The sequence below is a fragment of the Aspergillus novofumigatus genome (assembly GCF_002847465.1).
Source record: "Aspergillus novofumigatus IBT 16806 chromosome Unknown P174scaffold_4, whole genome shotgun sequence".
NCBI classification, from domain to species: domain Eukaryota; kingdom Fungi; phylum Ascomycota; class Eurotiomycetes; order Eurotiales; family Aspergillaceae; genus Aspergillus; species Aspergillus novofumigatus.
Genome location: NW_020194277.1, coordinates 2743527 through 2761458, shown reverse-complemented (window position 1 = coordinate 2761458; position 17932 = coordinate 2743527). Strand labels below are relative to the sequence as shown.

The window sequence follows — 17932 nt, the reverse complement described above, 5'->3', positions numbered from 1 at the left end:
ATAGAAAAAAGGTAGCCTCGAAGAGACAGTAAGATCTGTATTTCTGAGCACAATCGGGACAGAGTGGATCGCAGGTTGACACTTGTTGATGTTCCCTTTACGGAGTACACAAAAAAGCCGAGATAGATAGCAGATTAGAACCATCCGGCTCCGAGCGATGAATCATCCGCACCTTGAAACATTTTCTGCCCCTCCGCAACCCCGCCATTCTGTAACCAACAACCATGGCTTCAGAAACCAAGATTTTGCCCAAGAAGGGCGAGCGGAACGTTCTCATCACAAGTGCTCTGCCTTATGTCAATAATGTGCCTCACTTGGGCAACATTGTAGGTTCAGTTCTCAGTGCCGACGTCTTCGCTAGGTGTGTCTTGTGCGCCGCTCTTTGTTCCGCTACTTGAGGCTCACCTAGGATATGTCCAGATATCACAAAGCTTGCGGACGACAGACTCTTTACATCTGTGGAACAGATGAGTACGGCACTGCAACGGAGACGAAGGCCTTGGAGGAGAAGGTGACGCCGGAGGAACTCTGTGCCAAATACAACAAGATCCATCAGGATGTGTACGAGTGGTTCGAAATCGGTTTCGACCATTTCGGCCGCACTCCCACCCAGCAGCACACAGAAATCTCGCAGGCAATTTTCAAGAGGCTTTACGATAATGGATACCTGACGGAGAAGACCGCGGAACAGCCATTCTGCGAGGCGCACGGGTCTTTTTTAGCGGACCGCTATGTCGAGGGAGAGTGCCCGCGGTGCCACTACGAAGATGCTCGAGGAGATCAGTGCGACAAGTGCGGCCACCTTCTCGATCCTTTTGATCTCATCAAACCTCGCTGTAAGCTCGATGGAGCTACGCCCGTGCGCCGCTCCACGAAACATATTCACCTTCTTCTTGACAAACTGCAGCCTGAGATTGAGAAATGGGTTCTCCCCGCCATGGAGAAAGGCAACTGGCCCAAAAATTCTAGGGACATCACCAAGGCATGGTTGAAGGAAGGCTTAAAGGACCGTGGCATCACCAGAGATCTCAAATGGGGTGTTCCAGTTCCCCTCCCTGGATTCGAGAATAAAGTTCTCTACGTGTGGTTCGAGGCCTGCATCGGCTATCCGTCGATCACGGCCAACTACACTGCAGATTGGGAGAAGTGGTGGCGCAATCCGGAGGAGGTTGAACTGTATCAGTTCCTTGGCAAGGATAATGTGCCCTTTCACAGTGTGATTTTCCCTGGGTGCGAGCTCGGAACCAAGGATAAGTGGACCATGCTGCACCATCTCAGTACCACTGAGTATCTGAACTACGAGGGAGGCAAGTTTAGCAAGTCTAGAGGAGTCGGCGTCTTCGGAAACAACGCCAGGCAGACTGGCGTGCCCCCAGATGTGTGGCGGTACTACCTTTTGAAGAATCGTCCGGAGACTGGCGACACCCAGTTCGAATGGCGTCCGTTCGTCGAATGCAATAACAGCGAATTGTTGGCCAAATTGGGTAACCTGGTTAACCGTGTCGTCAAGCTGATTGCAGCTTCTTATGACTCCACTATTCCTGAGTTCACCGTTCCCGAGAGCTTTCAGCCGAACTTGGACGAGATCACAAGCCTCCTGCGACAGTACATTGAAGAGATGGAAGGCGTGCATCTTCGCGCAGGTATTAACACCGCGATGAGGCTCGCGGAGGCTGGAAACGGTCTCATCCAGGCCAATCGACTTGACAACGCCCTCATTGCCAACGAACCTGACCGGGCTGCCGCGGTTGTTGGTACCGTCATCAACTTGATCCACCTTCTCTCCAGTGTCTTTGCTCCTTACCTTCCTGCTACCTCCAGGTCTATTCTCGAGCAGCTGAACGCGCCCTTTGGAGTCATCCCATCTCTTGATGAACTCAAAGATGGCTGGAAACCGGTGGCCCTGAAGGGAGGCCACAAGATCGGTAAGGCCAAGTATCTCTTCTCTCGCATCGACCCGAAGAAGGCCGATGAATGGCGTGAGCTGTTCGGCGGATCTCAGGCAGACAGACAGAAGAAGGAGGATGAAGCTGCCAAGGCTGCTGCAAAGAAGGCAGCCAACAAAGCAAGCAAACTGAAGAAGAAGGAGAAGAAAGCGGCACAGGCAGCTTCAACTAGTGTTGAGGCTTCCGCTAAGGGAGGTGCAGAGGGGACTGATACTACTACGGAGGGGAAGAACGATGAAGCGGTTGAGAAGGTTGTCGATGGCATGGCCCAGGTCACGATCCCAACATCGTGAGCTCTCATTCATTATCCAATGAATTCTGAGATTTTTACTCCCCAAGAGGCTTGAAAAGCCTGGAATGACAGTCTTACATGATATCGAAAGTCATTGTGATGGCTGGAGTGGTTTGGGTTCTCGAATCCCTCGTGGTGTCTTGGAGATGACCGGCTGGCATGAGATACGATGTAGGAGAAATGACAAAGTATTACTAAGATTTATTGACGATACCCTTCGCCAAGCAGATTACTGACTTCAACTTGATTTTATGGGCATTGGGTACCAGCGTTTGTAGTGAGTACTCCGTAGGCACCAGATGTTTAGGCAGTATGCGTTTGGACGGAGGACAGTCTTCCATGGCATCTCCCTGCCGCGACTGTCCTTGGGACAATATAAAATTGCTGTCTGCAGAGTAGTATCGACTTGCCCTATCGTTCCCCCTATTATCCATCCCGTCAGAAAAGATATCGTGTCGCTAACTATTTGGTAAACGACGTTTGACTGCCTTTCTCGAACTTGGGGTGTTTTTATCTTATAGGAAGGCGGTATGTGCGGTGTCTGAGGATTTTGCCTACCTCTCATCAGTGCCTTAAGGCTCAGGTCCCAAACCGAAGGTACTTGCACTTGATTCGTGTACACCGCGTCAAGACTTGTCTCATACGCTGCTTTTCCTCCTTGTCCGGCCCTGGTTGTCTGTTTAATTATACCAGGAACTTGTTGCACCGGAAATCTAAACCACTTTCACTCTTTATCATTCGTGTGCCTCTCAGTCTGGGTTCATTCGTTGTTCAGCACATACCGCGCAAAGCCACGACAGAAGGAAACAGAAAAGAAAAGGCTCTCCCGTTCGAATGTCGCTCTTCGGGAACGTCGGCGCTACGTCGACTACAGCTGGTCAAACAAACACCACAGGCGATATCTCCAAAGATGTACCGCTCAACTCGCCGCCCGAAGATGGCATCTCTGATCTTCGGTTTTCTCCCGCAAGCGAACATCTCGCGGTAGCTTCGTGGGACAAGAAGGTCCGCATCTACGAGATCAACGAACAGGGTCAGAGTGAGGGGAAAGCTCTTTTTGAGCATGAAGCTCCAGTCTTAAATTGCTGCTGGTCACCGGTAAAGATTTTACTTCTCGTCATGAGTCTTCTGTTTGACCTGCTAATCTTTGTGCTTTTGGCTAGGATGGAACGAAAGTTGTCGGAGCTGGCGCCGACAAAGCTGCACGCATGCTGGACCTCGCAGCCAACGCTACTACTCCCGTTCAAGTCGCTGCCCACGATGCTCCTATCCGGTGCTGTCATATGATTCCCAACCCTGCTGGAAACTCTTCTCTTCTTGTGACTGGTTCATGGGACAAGACCGTCAAATACTGGGACCTGCGGCAATCCACCCCTATTGCGACGGTTGAGTGCCAGGAACGTGTCTACACCATGGACGTCAAGAACAAGCTGCTAGTGGTGGGAACGGCAGACCGATACATCAACATCATCAATCTTGACAATCCCACCAAGTTCTATAAGACCATGCAGTCACCACTCAAGTGGCAGACGCGGGTAGTCAGCTGCTTTACGGATGCCACTGGTTTCGCTGTCGGTAGTATCGAAGGACGTTGCGCCATTCAATATGTTGAGGACAAGGACTCTAGTTCCAACTTCAGCTTCAAGTGTCATCGCGAAACTCCTCCAAACCAACGAGATATCAACAACATTTACTCGGTGAATGCCATTTCCTTCCATCCGGTCCACGGCACATTCAGCACCGCAGGTAGTGACGGTACCTTCCATTTCTGGGACAAGGATGCCAAGCATCGTTTGAAGGGATACCCGTCTGTGGGAGGCACGATCTCCAGCACCGCCTTCAACCGCAATGGCAACATCTTTGCATATGCCGTCAGCTACGATTGGAGTAAGGGATATTCAGCGAACACGCAACAACTTCCCAACAAGGTGATGCTCCATCCAGTAGCGCCAGAGGAGGTGAAGCCAAGACCTGGTACGCGGAAGAGGTAGAGGGGAGAAAAAACTGGCCTGTTCGATGGTGATAATCGGGGAGGGGACAACCGGGCCTGGCTTTATCCTGAGTAAACGGCCAACCATGAGCCCTTGATGTATGATGACGGGCTCTGGTGAGCAGTCTTGGGTGTTTCAACCTGAGGCCTGAATTCTCTGAATGTTCTGTTTCTCTCTGTTTTATTCGTGCCTTTCCCCATGTATCATATGAGCGATTCGTCATTGCTTTTTCTTCTGGGATGGGTTTTCTTTTTCTACTATCTCGGAATGACTGAGGAGAGTAGATCAACTTGCGGCAAGATCGGAGTCTTCCGTTGTCGAAGGAGGGTACAGGCGTAAAAATCTACAACGAAGAAGAAAGGAAGCCACGCTACTTAGAATATTACGACGATAATTTTCGAGCAACCAATACCCCTTTGACCTGATGAAGATTGTAGAATTGTAGTGTCGCGTTTGTTCAGAGAGTGATGACGATCGTAACAGAACAGGTGGAAGTCGATGCCTGCCTCCAGTTAGTTGAAACCAACCTGAAGGCTGCGTTTCGCATTTATCCTTTACGGATTATTCGTCCAACTTCCCCAATTGTGTAAGCCTGAATAGGTCGTCGCTGCGATGTCGAGAACCCCAGACGAGGGCGCTGTCCGGGCCGAAGGGCAGCAAATGAATGGGACTTGTGCGTAATATCCCGAGTGCAATGCTCCCTCTGTTTCCTCTTTCCCTCTGAGTAAGTCTGGCAAAAGTAATGACACGCACTCGGTCATAGGAAGGGGAGCGCAGGCTAGTGGAAGGATGGATACAGTTCGCTTTGGATGGATCAATGGTGGATAACAGCTTCAACGGAAGACATAGTTCGATGATGGCGGCATCGCGCGGCCGGTTTTGCGGGGAAGAGCCCAAGCTCCCTCTTAGAGTTCCCCACATTCTTGGCTCTCCAACTCGATGGTCGGTCGGTAGACTCGGTACTAAGTGACTGACCCAAGTAGCGTTAGAAGTTGGAAGGCAGAAGCTCGCTAGAAGGCAGACTGGTTTGAGCAATGACATAGTAGGTGCCGTCGTCTCAAAAGGGTGACCCGATGAAAAGTCGTTTCAGACAGTGTAAGAAAGCGGTTCCACATTGTGGAGTCGACGAGACTGCAGAGTTGCGGTTTGAAGCAGGTAGTCTAATCGTCGAATGTGCTTCAGTTGACCCTTTCCTCCTTTCCTTCTCTGTGGTATGTTATGGCTTTTTGAAAGCATTACTCCGGTTGAAAAGCATGTGGTGCGAGAGAGAGCCCCTGCATTCTCTGCTGGTGCTTTGAAGGTAGATTCAGGTGAGCATTGTTGTACATCCTTTGCTGTCGGCACACTCAAGCACCAATTTGAAGAAACATCAAATTCAGATGATGGACATCGCTGTAAATGACGGTCGGAAATTGATGTTTTAGACTTTTCAGCCCGAGAGAAGAAAGCTGACCGTAAGACGTCAATAATTGCCAGCACCTTGTCCTCGTCTCCTGCAGTTTGAGTGGTCTGATAATGGGAAGAGACTACTATGAAACCCGCCCCTTGTGAGCATAGCCACCGAGTCATTACTGAGCTCCTGTACCTTGAAAGTTGATCAGTACCTCAGGTAGGCAAGCATATGTTTTGAAAAGGAAGTTTCGCAAAAGTTTACAGTGATAATGTGACTTCCATTGCCACCGTAATATCCTTATTAGAGAGGAGGTAAGAGAACATCTGAAACACCAGGTCTTAGAAGATTCCGTCTTCTACCAAGTCGGACGTGTACATTGTATATCAAAGGTATCACACCACCCTTGGCCACACCCAAAACCGAGACCCACCCTCAACACTATGGTAAAGTCACTAATTATGGTCGTAGTACTCCGTAGGTAGTTTTCCTAAGGATTAGTGGTTCTAGAAGTGTTAGCTGACCCGATGTGCTTGTTAGTTCCATTAGAGGTATTATCAGACAATTACAAAGATAACTGATCAGGAGACTGGCCGTAGATCATCACGTGACTACTGGTTATCTTTGCCCACTTTTGGTTATGGCTACCCCCAACCAAATACCTGACCCTCAGGAGCCATTGATGTTCGAATCGGAATGGGACTGTCGACCCACGGAAACATGCAACTCTCATACGAGGTAAGGAGAACATTGCCGTGGCTGATGAGTGGTGGATTCGAGCTTCGACTGCCGCACGTGAGGTCATTCTGTCCCCGGATCAGCCTTCCATTGGCAAGGTTCATTCGTTGTTCGGGGTCCTCAGTCTAAGCCCTATTTTTTTGAGTGGTGTCGTCAAGACTCAACATCTGCTTAGCTAGCTACTTGCAATTATCTGGCAAATACAGTTCTTCTACAAAACATAGCTCGATGTTCATCCAATGACTTTTCTCGCTGCATAATAACTACTGACGATCGAGGAGGCCAACGGAGGACTTTGGTACCTAAGGTCATACTCAGACGCCAAGTGGAGCGCGGGAATGCGGGGTGCAGCCTTAGAGTTAACAGTCAATGTAACTGGAAGAGTAGATAGTGGATCCCGCCTACCCTGAGCTCTTAAGAAACGTCAGGCTCGCGTGTGATCCGGTTCTCCCGGGGAAGCTATCATACAGATCATACTAATGAGGAGTTGGAGGCATCGTATTATTGAGTACAGAGGTATCGAAATCCACGACTTTCTCCAGAAGAAAGTATCTCGTCTATCTAGACGTTGGAATATCGATAATTAATGATCAACCGATGGATGGATAGGTACACAACACGGACTAGAAACACTAGATGCATACGCATCCATACATAGGTAGCTCTACGGCCATATGATCCTTGTTCCGTCATTTCCCCTTCCTCCTTAGTCAGTTCTACGATGTACCTGTATATTGCGAGGGGAACTGATGTTGTGCCTTACGGAGATGATGAAGTCATATCGCCATAATAGCCAAGAATGCCAATCGGCCAACCAACATTCGGAGCTCATCATGCGATACCTTTCTGGAAGCAGAAGGATTGGTCTGTCCCCTTGATAGCTAGCTACCTCCCTAGGCAGGTAGCCTCGATCTAGAGGCTTCGACCCCGCTCCGGCTTCAAAAGGTCATTGACTCAACTCAAAATGCACGCATGGTATGTTTCCAAACAGTGGGTCCACCACCATCATCATCTTCTCCTTCATCTTCACCATCAATTAATGCTCAGCGACTGGATGGTGTAGATACTTACTACTGTACAAACTATTGATGAACAGAGGATGTAGATGTGCCTAAGATAGCTACGTAGCGAAGTCGGGTAAGTACCTTCCTGGTAGAGTCGTACAGGTCATTCCGTGTGAAAGATACAGCGGAGGTACAAACCATTCTGCCGACGCATCCATGGTGCTGAGCCCATTAAAGGTATCCATGATTCGATCTCCTCATTCCTCCTTTGGTAGAACCACTCAGCTCCCCTCAAGGACTCAAGGTCACCTGCCTCTTCCCCTCTCGCCCATCCTTTTCCTCCTCTCTTCTTCTCTCCTTTCCTCTTCTTCCCCTTCTCTCCCTTTCCATCCATTGATACTCTTTGGATTCCATCCGTAACCATCATCAATTTGTCCAACAATCTGGTAAGCTTTCTTCGTTCCTGCATTTCTCCCCTTCTCGTCCTATCAGCTGTCCATCCCTCTGTTCCCCTCCATCAACCGTCCTTCATCGTCGCTGCAATATCCTTGCAGTCTATACCGTTGTCATGTGGGCGAGAAGCTAATCCACGAGGGTCGCTTCTCTCTTAGAACCATTCTCAGTTCCAATATACTCGTCTCTTTGCTTCTCTAATCTCCAGCACCATCAGTTGCAACCATGTCTGCCGAACTCACCAAGGTCGACTCTGCCATCGCCGGCTTGTCAATATCACCCAAGGACGAAAAGGCCCCAGATAAGGCAGAAAAGAAGACTCACAAGCGCACTACGTCCCAATCAGAAGGTGTCTGGAACATCAAGGATCTTGGTAAGTCTTTATTCCAATGTGTTACTTGGAGTATCCAAGTTAGCTGCGCTTTGCTTGCAGCAATGAGTGTCTGCAGTAAGCTTATACTCTCGAGCGTAGAGGCACAGAAGATTGAGTTGTCATTGCCCATCGAGACACAAAAGACTGGATGGTAAGCCTGACTCCACCATGCGGTAACGGAGTTCGGGTCAAATCAAGCTCATGCATGGGGGTACAGGAAGCTCAACACGTCTCCAAACACCATCGAGGACAAGGACGTTCTCAAGATGTACCTGGTGACCCCACCGGTCAAGAAGATTGACCTGGTATGGCCATTGGGTCTGTCTGTCACTGCTCGTAACCTCAAGGGTGTCACAGTCAAGGATGCGCTGGACGCAATCTACAAGCAATTCAAGAAGAAGGCACGCCTCTCTGCTCACTTTTCCGTCGCCCTTCATGCCATTTCACTACTGACCGTTCCCTTTAGGCTGATGATGAACTGGATAAGCCCTACCTCGCTGGCTTCGAGTGGGACAAGGAGGAGTGCTGGACACGCCTCATCGTCCATCAGACCAAGAACGGCCCACCCGCAGCACCCAGCAAGAAGTCCAAGAAGAAGAAGGACGAGGCATAGATACCTTATGCATCCTACCCATCATAATGGCGAGGTCTGGTTATCTTCCCCTCTCTTTTTTTTTTTCTTTCAATGGCTTCTCCTATCCATTCGCCAAGGGCCAAAGCACCTCTGTCTCACGTCTCGCTTCCCTGCATGTAGTTTCATGGGCGGGTTCAAGATGTAGAAGCAAAGATGGCTGGTGTTTGAATCTGCTTTGTAACTCGATATTATGGATCAGCTGTGCTCGAATCTCGTCTTTTCTTTCTTCATCATTTGCATGTCACTACCCCACCGCTTCCTAGCGAATGCTGGTGTGTCTCGGTGTATGTGGGTGTATGCGTCTGTGGCCGGTCCGACCTGCTCGCTGGAGGTGAAACATCGTATCATGTCTCTGCAACATGGATCATGTATCAAACCAGGAGCTTATTCACTCATTTATTAACCATTAATGAAGACATCTTAAACCGAGTCGCTCACACTAGACATCAAACTGGAAGCTTGGGAGATCTCGGATCAGCATTCAAAAGCCTTGATGGGCAGCGTCGGGGTAATGGAGTTCCACTTCGAAATGTGCTTTAGAAACACCAAATCTTGATCTGCCTGTAGGCTTTGCCAAAAGAGAACGACATTTTGTGAGTCTTTCGATCACTTAGACTTGAGAGGAACTTGGCGGTGAAGAGCTCATTAGTCATTACGTCTGCCGTGTAGGGAGGATAATTATTTAGGGCTGAAGCGATATCGCCTGATGCGAGTTTTGTCTGATTTCCTCAGGTGACTGACTAAAAATATTCACAAGAAATTCTGATCATTTCACTAGAAAGTAGTATGCGATGCGTGTGGATCATGGCTCTGTTCGTCTGCTGTCGTTGGAGAACGTGATCTCATCATGAAGTGTCTCGTATGTACGATACATGGGCAAAGGGGAGAAAGGGAGAGAGAGATGGAGAGAGAAAGAAAGAAAAATCATTTCGCACCGCCAAACAATACCAACACCACTTCGTCTAGAATGCTAAATATCAAATGCGAGTTCAAGCGCTGGTTGTTTAGCGTAGCAAAGATCCTGCGAGCTGCTCCTTGAGCATTGGCTCGCCCGACGACATTGCCTGCCACATCGGGGATCAGAGTCGCCAGCACCAGGCTAGCTTCCGTCCGGCTCTTGAGTCGCTCGGATGCCGTGCGGACCTTGTTCTGGCGCAAGACACCTCCAGGCCACATAGTCTCCTTGGCCATGCTAAGATAGCGGAGGAGGGATTCGTCCTGAACCAAAGACCGGGCGCCTTCACGGACCTTGCGTTCGATCGTCCCACCCAGCAGTTGATGGAGCACAACCACAACTGCGCGCCCACGCAGCCAGTTGTTGCCTTTATTCAGCTCAAATGCTTCCAGGAACAGATCACAAATAGGCTTGATGAAAGGCTCCAGCTCGCGGTCTTCGAATGCGTTTAATTCGGCTACGGCTTCGGCTGCCGTGACTGCATCCTCGGTAGCTAGCCCGGAGTTGGACACTAGACTGGTTTGATGATTCGTAGCCGCAGATATGAGATTCTGGCCGGCCGCTGATAGTTGGTCCAGTACACCGAAATTGCCGAGGAAATCATCCATCCCGTCAGCGACCGAGTTGTAGATACGGGTCACTAGATCCTTGGTCTCCCCGTCGCGTGGCGTTTCGTCGCGAGGGATGATGGCTCGCTGTGATAGGAAAGCCCGCAGGTCCCGGCTCCGGCACACCTCGGGAAGCAGCAACAAGTTCCGTAGGTAAGCCTCTAATGCTAACCGACGCTTCTGCAGAAACTCTTTTTGAAGCTTCATTACCATACGACGCCGAGGAAACTCCAAATGACGAACAGATGGGTATCTCATCCGTAGCCTTTGATGCAGCTCATGGAACTCACTATACCTGCGAGCAACGGCCCAGGATGCAGCCGGCATCTGCTCGCCGGCGTTTCTTTGCACTTCAATCACGTCTGAAAGATTCCGAGTTAGTTACTACAGCAAATGAAGGGCAAAGCAGGATACTGGAAGAATAGACATACACATCGCATACTCTCGGCCGTCTTCCTCTTTGCCCACTACAATGGACTGGATTCGGACGGTCGAGCGGCCGTATAAGCTATTGTCACTTTCCTGAATGATATATTGTTGTCGCTGCATCTCCTTGCGGTGAAACTCACGCTGAATGCTAGCCTTAGACTTGCGCAGGATCCTTAACTCGGCAGTATTGTTCGTGAGGTCGGCTTTCCGGGTCAGAGCATCTATCACGGCCTCTTGAGCAGCGAGCTTCTCAATGTCAGCGGTAAGCGCCTCGATTGCCTCGGTCAGACCGAGATCTCCCGGAGCGGCCTCTTGAACTTCGTCCGCAGGATCCTTGTCATCTGTCTCAGGAGGTTCGTCATATTCATCCTCCAGAAACTTTTGCTGATCCGGAAAGAGTTCATCATCGAAAACGCCAATTCGAGATGACTGGTCAACAAGCCCAAGCGAAGCAATGCTTGGTTTGGCTTTATTGTCATCCGTTCGATTGTCCAATCGTCCCAAGTCTCCTGTACTGCGCGGAGATTTGAGACCTCGATCAACGCTAAACGATCGGGCCGATCCAGAATCAATATACTTCACATCTCCTAAATTTGCATTTCCGGGGTCGTTCGTGATGATGTCATTCAAAGCAGCCTCCATTGACTTGATGGCCTGGTTTTGGGTAGCATCATTGAAGCCACTTTGAGAGTCGGTGCCGAGACTGTGTGTAGAAGCTGCGAGAGGGTCTGTATCGTAGTCATCATCGAACAATGGCGCTGATCGCTCGGAATCAATGGACCGTCTCGTCTCCTCCTCATCATCAAAGAGCTTGCCCATACTCCGGACGTCACTAGAGGACGCCACAGCCCTCCGCAGATCCTTCGGCTTTTGCCCAGGGTGCGAGGCGGTACGAGCCATTAAGGGAGGCAGAGGCCGTCTGGCAGGCGACTCGACTGGTGCAGGCGACGCACGAGATCCGGCAACGGAAACTTCGTCTGATGCGAGGTATTTGTAGTACAGGTCGGATTGTTTGAATTTGGGGTAGTACACAGTTTGTAGCTCTTCCAGGACCGCGGACTGGGTGCTTAGAACGACCGTCCGTGCTTTACGGTACTGTTCTGGTGTAGCCCGTTTGCCTGCACTTAGAAAAGCCTTGACAGCTCGACGTGCTTCTTCACTGACTTTGAGTTCGGGCTTGGCCAGGTAGGTTTCACTAATGAGAGCCATATCATTCCGATCCGCTGTGGTCCAGGTTGAGGAGCTCGGCGATGTCTCATCACCATAATCATCCTCAAGTGGGTTGCGGAAGCCGTCAACGACGATCCAGAATTGCACAAGTGACATGAGCTTCTGCCGATCCATAAACTCCATGAAGTAGGAGAGACCGGATGCATCATGCATCACATCGACCAAGGACGCCTCGGGTTTACTCGAAGAGCTATTGCGACGATAATGAGACTCAACAGCGTTTGCATACGGCGTATTGCTTCCCCCGGGGGCTGATAGTTTAGCAACCTTTTGGTCCAAAACTCTTTTGCCAGTTTCCAGGCGCCGGAGGTAAACCGAATCCTGACCTTCTACCATAGATTCCCGTTTCAGTTGACTTGCGACCAGCGCTCTAAAACGCCTGGCATCGGATAAATTGTTACAACGCCGAATCGCTCGGACAAACCGCTCAAAGGCCCTTTCTGAATCGTTCGGTGCCAGTTTGGGAAATGGGTGACCACGTTTGGACTTCGGGGCAGGCGAAGCATGTTCGTCGAGAGCCGCTCGTATCTTCTGAACTGTTTTGCGATCTTGGATAGTTGTTCTTCCGTAAGCTTCAACCAATTGATTCCATGTATCTGGGTCCGATAGGACCGACACTAGAGGAAAGAGAACAGCGCAAGCTAATATCTCACGGATCAGAACGGTTACCATACGGCTGTTCAAGACATGCTCAGGAAACAGCTTTGGTAGTAACCCCAATGTGATCTTCCGTAGATACTCCTGCTCCACAAGTTTCTGATCGGACACAGAGAGCGCCGCGGCGGGATGAAGACGACCATCACGATACTTTTTAGCGATGGCGAGGTCCAGCTCCTCAGATTCGGTCAAATTTCGCGTCAGATTCCGTCCGCGCACAGATCTCTCTGCAACGTCGAATTCCTTCAGATGAGCGGTCAGGATCGGAAAGATACGCGACACGACCAGCGAGATCAGATCCTCTGCAAGCAATCGATTACATAAATTTCCGATAGCGGCTCGAATGACTCTATCCACTTCATTAACAAAAGCCGGATTCGGGCTTATATGCTGATACCAAGATGCGATAAAGTCCCGTGTCACCAGAGACAAGAGCTCATCAATACTCTCCGATACAATGAACGACTGCGGGTAGAGGGAATCTGCGCGGTATGTCGAGCGCGCGCGAATGCCTTCCACTTCTCTGGGCCAGTGCTTCGGGAGGAGAAATGCGAGAGGAAGGCTGCTAGGTCTAGGAGGGTTTGCGCTATCTAAGGGCCGAATCGTGAGAAACACCACCGCCAGCAACGCGGTACACGAGAGCAGAACACCCAATACGAGGGCATATCCCAGATATCGCAAAATTGGAAGCCAGCGAACAAACAAGCCCCATGCAATAAAGCCACCAGTGCTAAAAAGAATAATGTCGCGACGATTTAGGGCCATTCTCCCAGGTAGTATGAACCGATAGGCGAGGGTCGTCCCATGACGCTCAGTAAAGGAAGGCAGAACGGATGAGTGAGAGGAAGGGTAGCATGATCGGAAGTAGTGCAGAAACCGAATCGAAAGGACTATCAAGCTATTATTAGTACTCGTTAAGGTAATAACAGCAACGACAAAACAAACATCAGAACAATGGGAAGGTACCTGCGCGGCCTGAGAGAGGTACACTGATAGATACGGAGGCAGATAGATAGACGTTGGCGGTGAGGAGTTGGAGCTTCGAGGTCCACCAAACGTGGGGAGTGTTTACTGATGAGACCTGAGAGTTGCCTGGAAAGGTAGACGCTCACATCTTTCGCCAGTCAATTGCTTAATGAGCTGAAGCAAATCTGATTAAAGTAGCTTCGTTATACCTTTGAGTCACTGGACAAGTTCAAAATAAAATAATGTTTATCTCAAGTTACTGATTCGATACTGATCAGGTCATGTGACCCATGAAGCTCTAAAACAGACGTCATGTCATGTGTTCACCTTACCTGTTTACCGGGGTGCTAGCACCTGCCTGTGCCTGAGGTTTACTTTGACGTACTGTTGTTTTTTTTTTTCCGTGTTCCTCGACAACCCCTCCCCTAAGACCATACCCAGCTCGAATTACTTTGTCCCATTCTTGACCCATTTTGAGTCTTCTAGTGCTCCTCCATCATGGCCCACCTTGTAGATTATATCGATTTCTCTCAGAGATCTTTCCAAGGTACAATTCTCTGTTAATTGTTACCAGTCCTATGCATGTGACTTCATGACTGACCAGCATTGTAGGATGTGCTCTCTTCATCCTGTTCAATCCACTGTTCTGGAAGTAAGTCCTGTGCTGAAATTGCCTGTCTCTCAGCTCCTTTTCCAGTCTGAGCGCTCGTGGGCTAACTTACGCGTCGCTTGTAGCATCGTTGCCCGTGCTGGTTGGTTTAAACCTCCCGTTCCCTTAGGCTCGAATCCAGGAATACTTGCTTATTGTCGCAAACCCGATTCCTTTTCCTTCTTGTAGAGTACCGAAAGCACTACTTGACTCGTATGTTCGGTAGCCCCTACTACGGATGCTACTTTCTCGGATTCATCATCTTTACCCTGGGCCTCGCTCGCGACCATGTGTATCAACTGGCCCTCCAGGATCAGCCTTACTACGCCCCAGTGCACCAACCGATTTTAGGCTCCGTCCTGTTCGGCATCGGGTCTATCCTCGTTCTGTCTAGCATGTATGCCCTTGGCGTCACCGGAACCTACCTTGGAGACTACTTCGGCATCCTCATGGATGCTCCCGTCACCGGTTTCCCCTTCAATGTTACCGGTTCCCCATGTACTGGGGCAGCACCCTGAACTTCTTGGGTGTGGCTCTCTACTTTGGCAGGGTCGGCGGTCTCTTACTCACTGCGGAGGTCTTCATTGTATACTGGATCGCTCTCCAGTGGGAGGAGTAAGTCACCCGATTCTCTTCCAGGTCCTCTGGCCTTGATCGGGTCCTATATTTCCAAGTGTCCTCACGGGAAGAGAAGATGTAATGGAAACTGACCGTGGCATTGTAGTCCTTTCACTGCGGAGATCTATGCTAAGCGTGAACGGGAACGTGCAAAGTCCAAGAAGGGCGGCAAGGGCTTGTAAAAGTAACATACCGTCTGCGTGCAGTAACACTCGAGACCGAAGACTCTGCAGGATTAGTGCCTTGGACTTTCAACATCCCTCACAATCCTCACGAGTCATGGACATGCCTTGGTTTTCGACAAGACGATTTGTGTGGCGCTTACGAGCTCACGATTTACGTCTTTCATTATAGAGGGAGAAAGGGGACAGATTGTGGGAATTATCTTCAACGATCACTTCCAAAGTGACATCGCGGCCACTCCAACCTGCGTAAGGCACCAAAAGTTTACATGGTGGAGGCATATAGTCGGATGGTGATACAACGGGCGAAAGAAGGTCGCTGAGAAAGGTTGGCCCATGCTTCTAGTACATAGTTCCTGTCACTTTCAGAGGATGATATACCAGAGATGTAGTTTAATGTTGGTTTTTCGCTATTTAGAATGCCAGTCTTTGATTCCTTGCCGGCCTAGTCGTTCTCCAAGTCAAAATGTCAAGTAGAAGTCATCCTGAGATCATTCAAACAATTAACCTCCCACACAAAGACTCCGCCAACTCCATGCTATGTATCTATTCAAAAACTGTTGAATTGCGTGCGATTGAAGCCGTTCAATACGGCCTGTTAACCATGTCCCGAGCCAGATGAAAAAACCAAGAAGAGAATGAAAGTTGTCTATGCCCGTCGACCTCGTCCTCGTTTGCCTGTTGCTCTGCTCTCCTCGACCGTTTCGATCTCATCTTCGTCGACTCCCTTTTTGAGTTCTTCCCCTTCGGCGAGACCCCATTTTTCAGGATCGTACCAGTCCTCTCCATCACTCAACTCGCCGACGTGCCCTTCCGCTTTACACCACTCGAAGACGTCTTCCTGCATCCGACACGCCCGGAGCAGGCACTCAAGCATGTGCTCGAATCCTCGAACGGTCTCTTCTTGCTTCTGAATAAAAGACCAAAGTAGCCGTCGCGTTTCTTCAGCTTCATTGGCAGGTAATCCAAAGTTGGGATCAGGTAGCACAGACTCACGTACGAGGAATAGCGGATGTGGCGCCGGAAGTGCGTTGAGTGTGTCAGTGGAAGCCGACGGGGAGAGCTTGCTAGAATCTTGGTCGGGTTCTGGATTTGAAGCATTTGCTTGCGCTCGTGTAGTCATGCGTCGAGGCGGCTCTGGTGATGAGCCATCCTGCATCTCCGTGTCCGTTTCATCTCGTGGATCGTCTTGTTGTTCGGCTTCGGCTTCCGCTCCTTGCTCGTCATTTGCTCGAACCTTTCCTTTCCCTTCTATAGGATGCTGGTCCGGATTCGCTACAGAGTCATGGCCCTGCTTCCCACCAGCCACGGTGTGCCCATTGATCTGTGATTCCGAATTTGCAGTGTCTCGGTGCGGGGGAAGATCCGTCACAGCCGCGTCGACTTCCTCGGACTTGGGTTGCATCGACTGATCGTTTTTGATGGTGTTATCGTCTGTCTGCACCTCCGCCTCGTTGTTCTGAGTATCCATCATCTCAACGTCTTTTCCTCCTGCCTGGGCTGCTGGCGACTCCTGGTTGGGTTTATCTGCTGCAGCCGAATCAACCAGCCCGTTTAGCGCATGCTCGCCGGACGGTGAACCGCGCATCGCATAAGACGTCCAAGGCTCGAATAATAACCGATCTTCCGCCGTTTCAAACAATCCGCAAGGCATCCAGGACCCATCCCCAAGGAACTGTCGATGAAGATTCCTTGCTCGCCACAACAAAGCGCGCTCCTGTCGAAGTTTCGCTTCAACAGCTTGGGTCATATTTCTAAGCGCCTTCGAAGTGTAAGCGTGCGATAACGACGGGTGGGTGGGCAGCTCCGACGGATGCTTCAGAGGACATAGGAGGTCTGGAGGATAAGGCGGAGAGATGTCAGCTGTCTAGAACATCGCTGAACCAGCGAGAGAGTGCAACCACGTACTTTCCAAAGCGATTTCGGAGAATGGATTCTCTTCAGCAGCAGCCGCATCCGCCTCCGAGTCTTCATCATCCTCATCAAGCTCGTCACCCTCCGAATCATAGCGCACCGGATTACGTTGAAGGATATAGCGAGTGTATCCGGCGTGTTCAATTTTCTAGAGCCCATGTCAGCCGTTCTGTTTCCGTAGCCCCGCGCGCCATCGTCGATGTTTCAAACACAAAGTCCGGTAGGTCGGCAAAGTTACCTGCTTGTACAATTGCTCTGGATGGATGTATCCTAGAGCGCCCTCTCGCACGTACTTCGCATTGGCCCGTAATTTGTTGCCTCTATTCGTCGGCTGAGTGATCGGTTCATCGGGACCTGAGTCTTCAGCATGAACAAGTCAGAAATAGCCCAGAAAGTGACCATTGATCGCAAGAGGGGGGCAAATAAGGAAACGCAGGTATATACACTCTGTCTCTCTTCGTAAGGCTCTTTTCATGCCAATAATTGTATCGGCGATCAGGGCCGCTTGCGCTGCCATGATTGGAATGGGTCCGATTGACGGCGTAATGGGCGAACAGAGCAACAAGCAGCGCAAGAAGGGAAAGATGAGCTAGTCGAAACGTCTGGCCACAATGGAGCTGTAAGTGGCAATATAGCAAGGGATAGTGATGAGCAGTCGAACCGCACGGCGTCCTTCTCTCTCCCTAGTTGCCGTTTTTTGTCTCTTGTCTCTGTCTTGTTATGTCTTTGTCCAGTCGTCTGGGGAGCTGCGGGCGCCAGGCACTTCTACGATCGGCGCCGCTAGTCTGTTTTAGGCCACCCTTCCCAGCGCGTGATAAGGGCTGACCACGTGATTAGCCCTGAGTCTGGATGACGTCTGTTGTCTACATAGTCGAGGGTGTGTAGTAACTTACTATCTAAGCT

The 17932-nt window shown here is 50.2% G+C and overlaps 6 protein-coding genes across 6 annotated transcripts; 4 read left to right on the top strand and 2 right to left on the bottom strand.

Annotated features, from left to right (window-relative positions):
• Positions 1–191: 191 nt before the first annotated feature.
• Positions 192–2491, top strand: P174DRAFT_407076 (methionine--tRNA ligase MES1). The gene is made up of 2 exons (XM_024824128.1): positions 192–361; positions 421–2491. Exons 1-2 carry the CDS (start codon positions 225–227, stop codon positions 2237–2239), a joined length of 1956 nt encoding a protein of 651 aa, XP_024683063.1. The 5' UTR covers positions 192–224; the 3' UTR covers positions 2240–2491.
• A 170-nt stretch (positions 2492–2661) lies between these two features.
• On the top strand, positions 2662–4636 carry sonA (putative nuclear pore complex protein (SonA)). Its single transcript, XM_024827403.1, has 2 exons — positions 2662–3336; positions 3402–4636. The coding sequence occupies exons 1-2, from the start codon at positions 3073–3075 to the stop codon at positions 4227–4229; spliced, it is 1092 nt and encodes a 363-aa protein (XP_024683062.1). The 5' UTR covers positions 2662–3072; the 3' UTR covers positions 4230–4636.
• Positions 4637–8039: 3403 nt separating this feature from the next.
• P174DRAFT_460538 (uncharacterized protein) lies at positions 8040–8800 on the top strand (the record flags this gene model as incomplete). Its single annotated transcript, XM_024829898.1, has 4 exons — positions 8040–8187; positions 8287–8338; positions 8405–8588; positions 8654–8800. The coding sequence occupies 4 exons, from the start codon at positions 8040–8042 to the stop codon at positions 8798–8800; spliced, it is 531 nt and encodes a 176-aa protein (XP_024683061.1).
• A 753-nt stretch (positions 8801–9553) lies between these two features.
• rgsC (putative intermediate filament protein (Mdm1)) lies at positions 9554–13861 on the bottom strand. The gene is made up of 3 exons (XM_024821262.1): positions 13813–13861; positions 10816–13590; positions 9554–10746 (listed from the first exon to the last, which is right to left on the bottom strand). The coding sequence occupies exons 2-3, from the start codon at positions 13463–13465 to the stop codon at positions 9746–9748; spliced, it is 3651 nt and encodes a 1216-aa protein (XP_024683060.1). The 5' UTR covers positions 13466–13590; positions 13813–13861; the 3' UTR covers positions 9554–9745.
• Positions 13862–14074: 213 nt separating this feature from the next.
• On the top strand, positions 14075–15562 carry P174DRAFT_441753 (bifunctional phosphatidyl-N-methylethanolamine N-methyltransferase/phosphatidyl-N-dimethylethanolamine N-methyltransferase). Its single transcript, XM_024827402.1, has 6 exons — positions 14075–14213; positions 14279–14318; positions 14402–14418; positions 14505–14797; positions 14893–14930; positions 15040–15562. The coding sequence occupies exons 1-6, from the start codon at positions 14165–14167 to the stop codon at positions 15113–15115; spliced, it is 513 nt and encodes a 170-aa protein (XP_024683059.1). The 5' UTR covers positions 14075–14164; the 3' UTR covers positions 15116–15562.
• Positions 15514–17742, bottom strand: P174DRAFT_441752 (RXT2 domain-containing protein). The gene is made up of 4 exons (XM_024827401.1): positions 17474–17742; positions 17268–17389; positions 17024–17177; positions 15514–16951 (listed from the first exon to the last, which is right to left on the bottom strand). Exons 1-4 carry the CDS (start codon positions 17544–17546, stop codon positions 15765–15767), a joined length of 1536 nt encoding a protein of 511 aa, XP_024683058.1. The 5' UTR covers positions 17547–17742; the 3' UTR covers positions 15514–15764.
• Between the last annotated feature and the right edge of the window lie 190 nt (positions 17743–17932).

Excerpts from the sequence above, each read along its gene's own strand:
- P174DRAFT_407076 (XM_024824128.1), top strand. The coding sequence starts at position 225 with ATGGCTTCAGAAACCAAGATTTTGCCCAAGAAGGGCGAGCGGAACGTT. Across the intron at positions 362-420 it reads AGTGCCGACGTCTTCGCTAG|ATATCACAAAGCTTGCGGAC; the intron begins GTGTGTCTTGTG and ends GGATATGTCCAG.
- rgsC (XM_024821262.1), bottom strand. The coding sequence starts at position 13,465 with ATGGCCCTAAATCGTCGCGACATTATTCTTTTTAGCACTGGTGGCTTT. Across the intron at positions 10,747-10,815 it reads CGGCCGAGAGTATGCGATGT|ACGTGATTGAAGTGCAAAGA; the intron begins GTATGTCTATTC and ends GGAATCTTTCAG.
- P174DRAFT_441752 (XM_024827401.1), bottom strand. The coding sequence starts at position 17,546 with ATGGCAGCGCAAGCGGCCCTGATCGCCGATACAATTATTGGCATGAAA. Across the intron at positions 17,178-17,267 it reads CAGAGCAATTGTACAAGCAG|AAAATTGAACACGCCGGATA; the intron begins GTAACTTTGCCG and ends CATGGGCTCTAG. Across the intron at positions 16,952-17,023 it reads CTCCGAAATCGCTTTGGAAA|ACCTCCTATGTCCTCTGAAG; the intron begins GTACGTGGTTGC and ends CTTATCCTCCAG.
- P174DRAFT_441753 (XM_024827402.1), top strand. The coding sequence starts at position 14,165 with ATGGCCCACCTTGTAGATTATATCGATTTCTCTCAGAGATCTTTCCAA. Across the intron at positions 14,214-14,278 it reads CTCTCAGAGATCTTTCCAAG|GATGTGCTCTCTTCATCCTG; the intron begins GTACAATTCTCT and ends CCAGCATTGTAG. Across the intron at positions 14,798-14,892 it reads TCACCGGTTTCCCCTTCAAT|GTCTTCATTGTATACTGGAT; the intron begins GTTACCGGTTCC and ends CTCACTGCGGAG.
- sonA (XM_024827403.1), top strand. The coding sequence starts at position 3,073 with ATGTCGCTCTTCGGGAACGTCGGCGCTACGTCGACTACAGCTGGTCAA. Across the intron at positions 3,337-3,401 it reads TAAATTGCTGCTGGTCACCG|GATGGAACGAAAGTTGTCGG; the intron begins GTAAAGATTTTA and ends GCTTTTGGCTAG.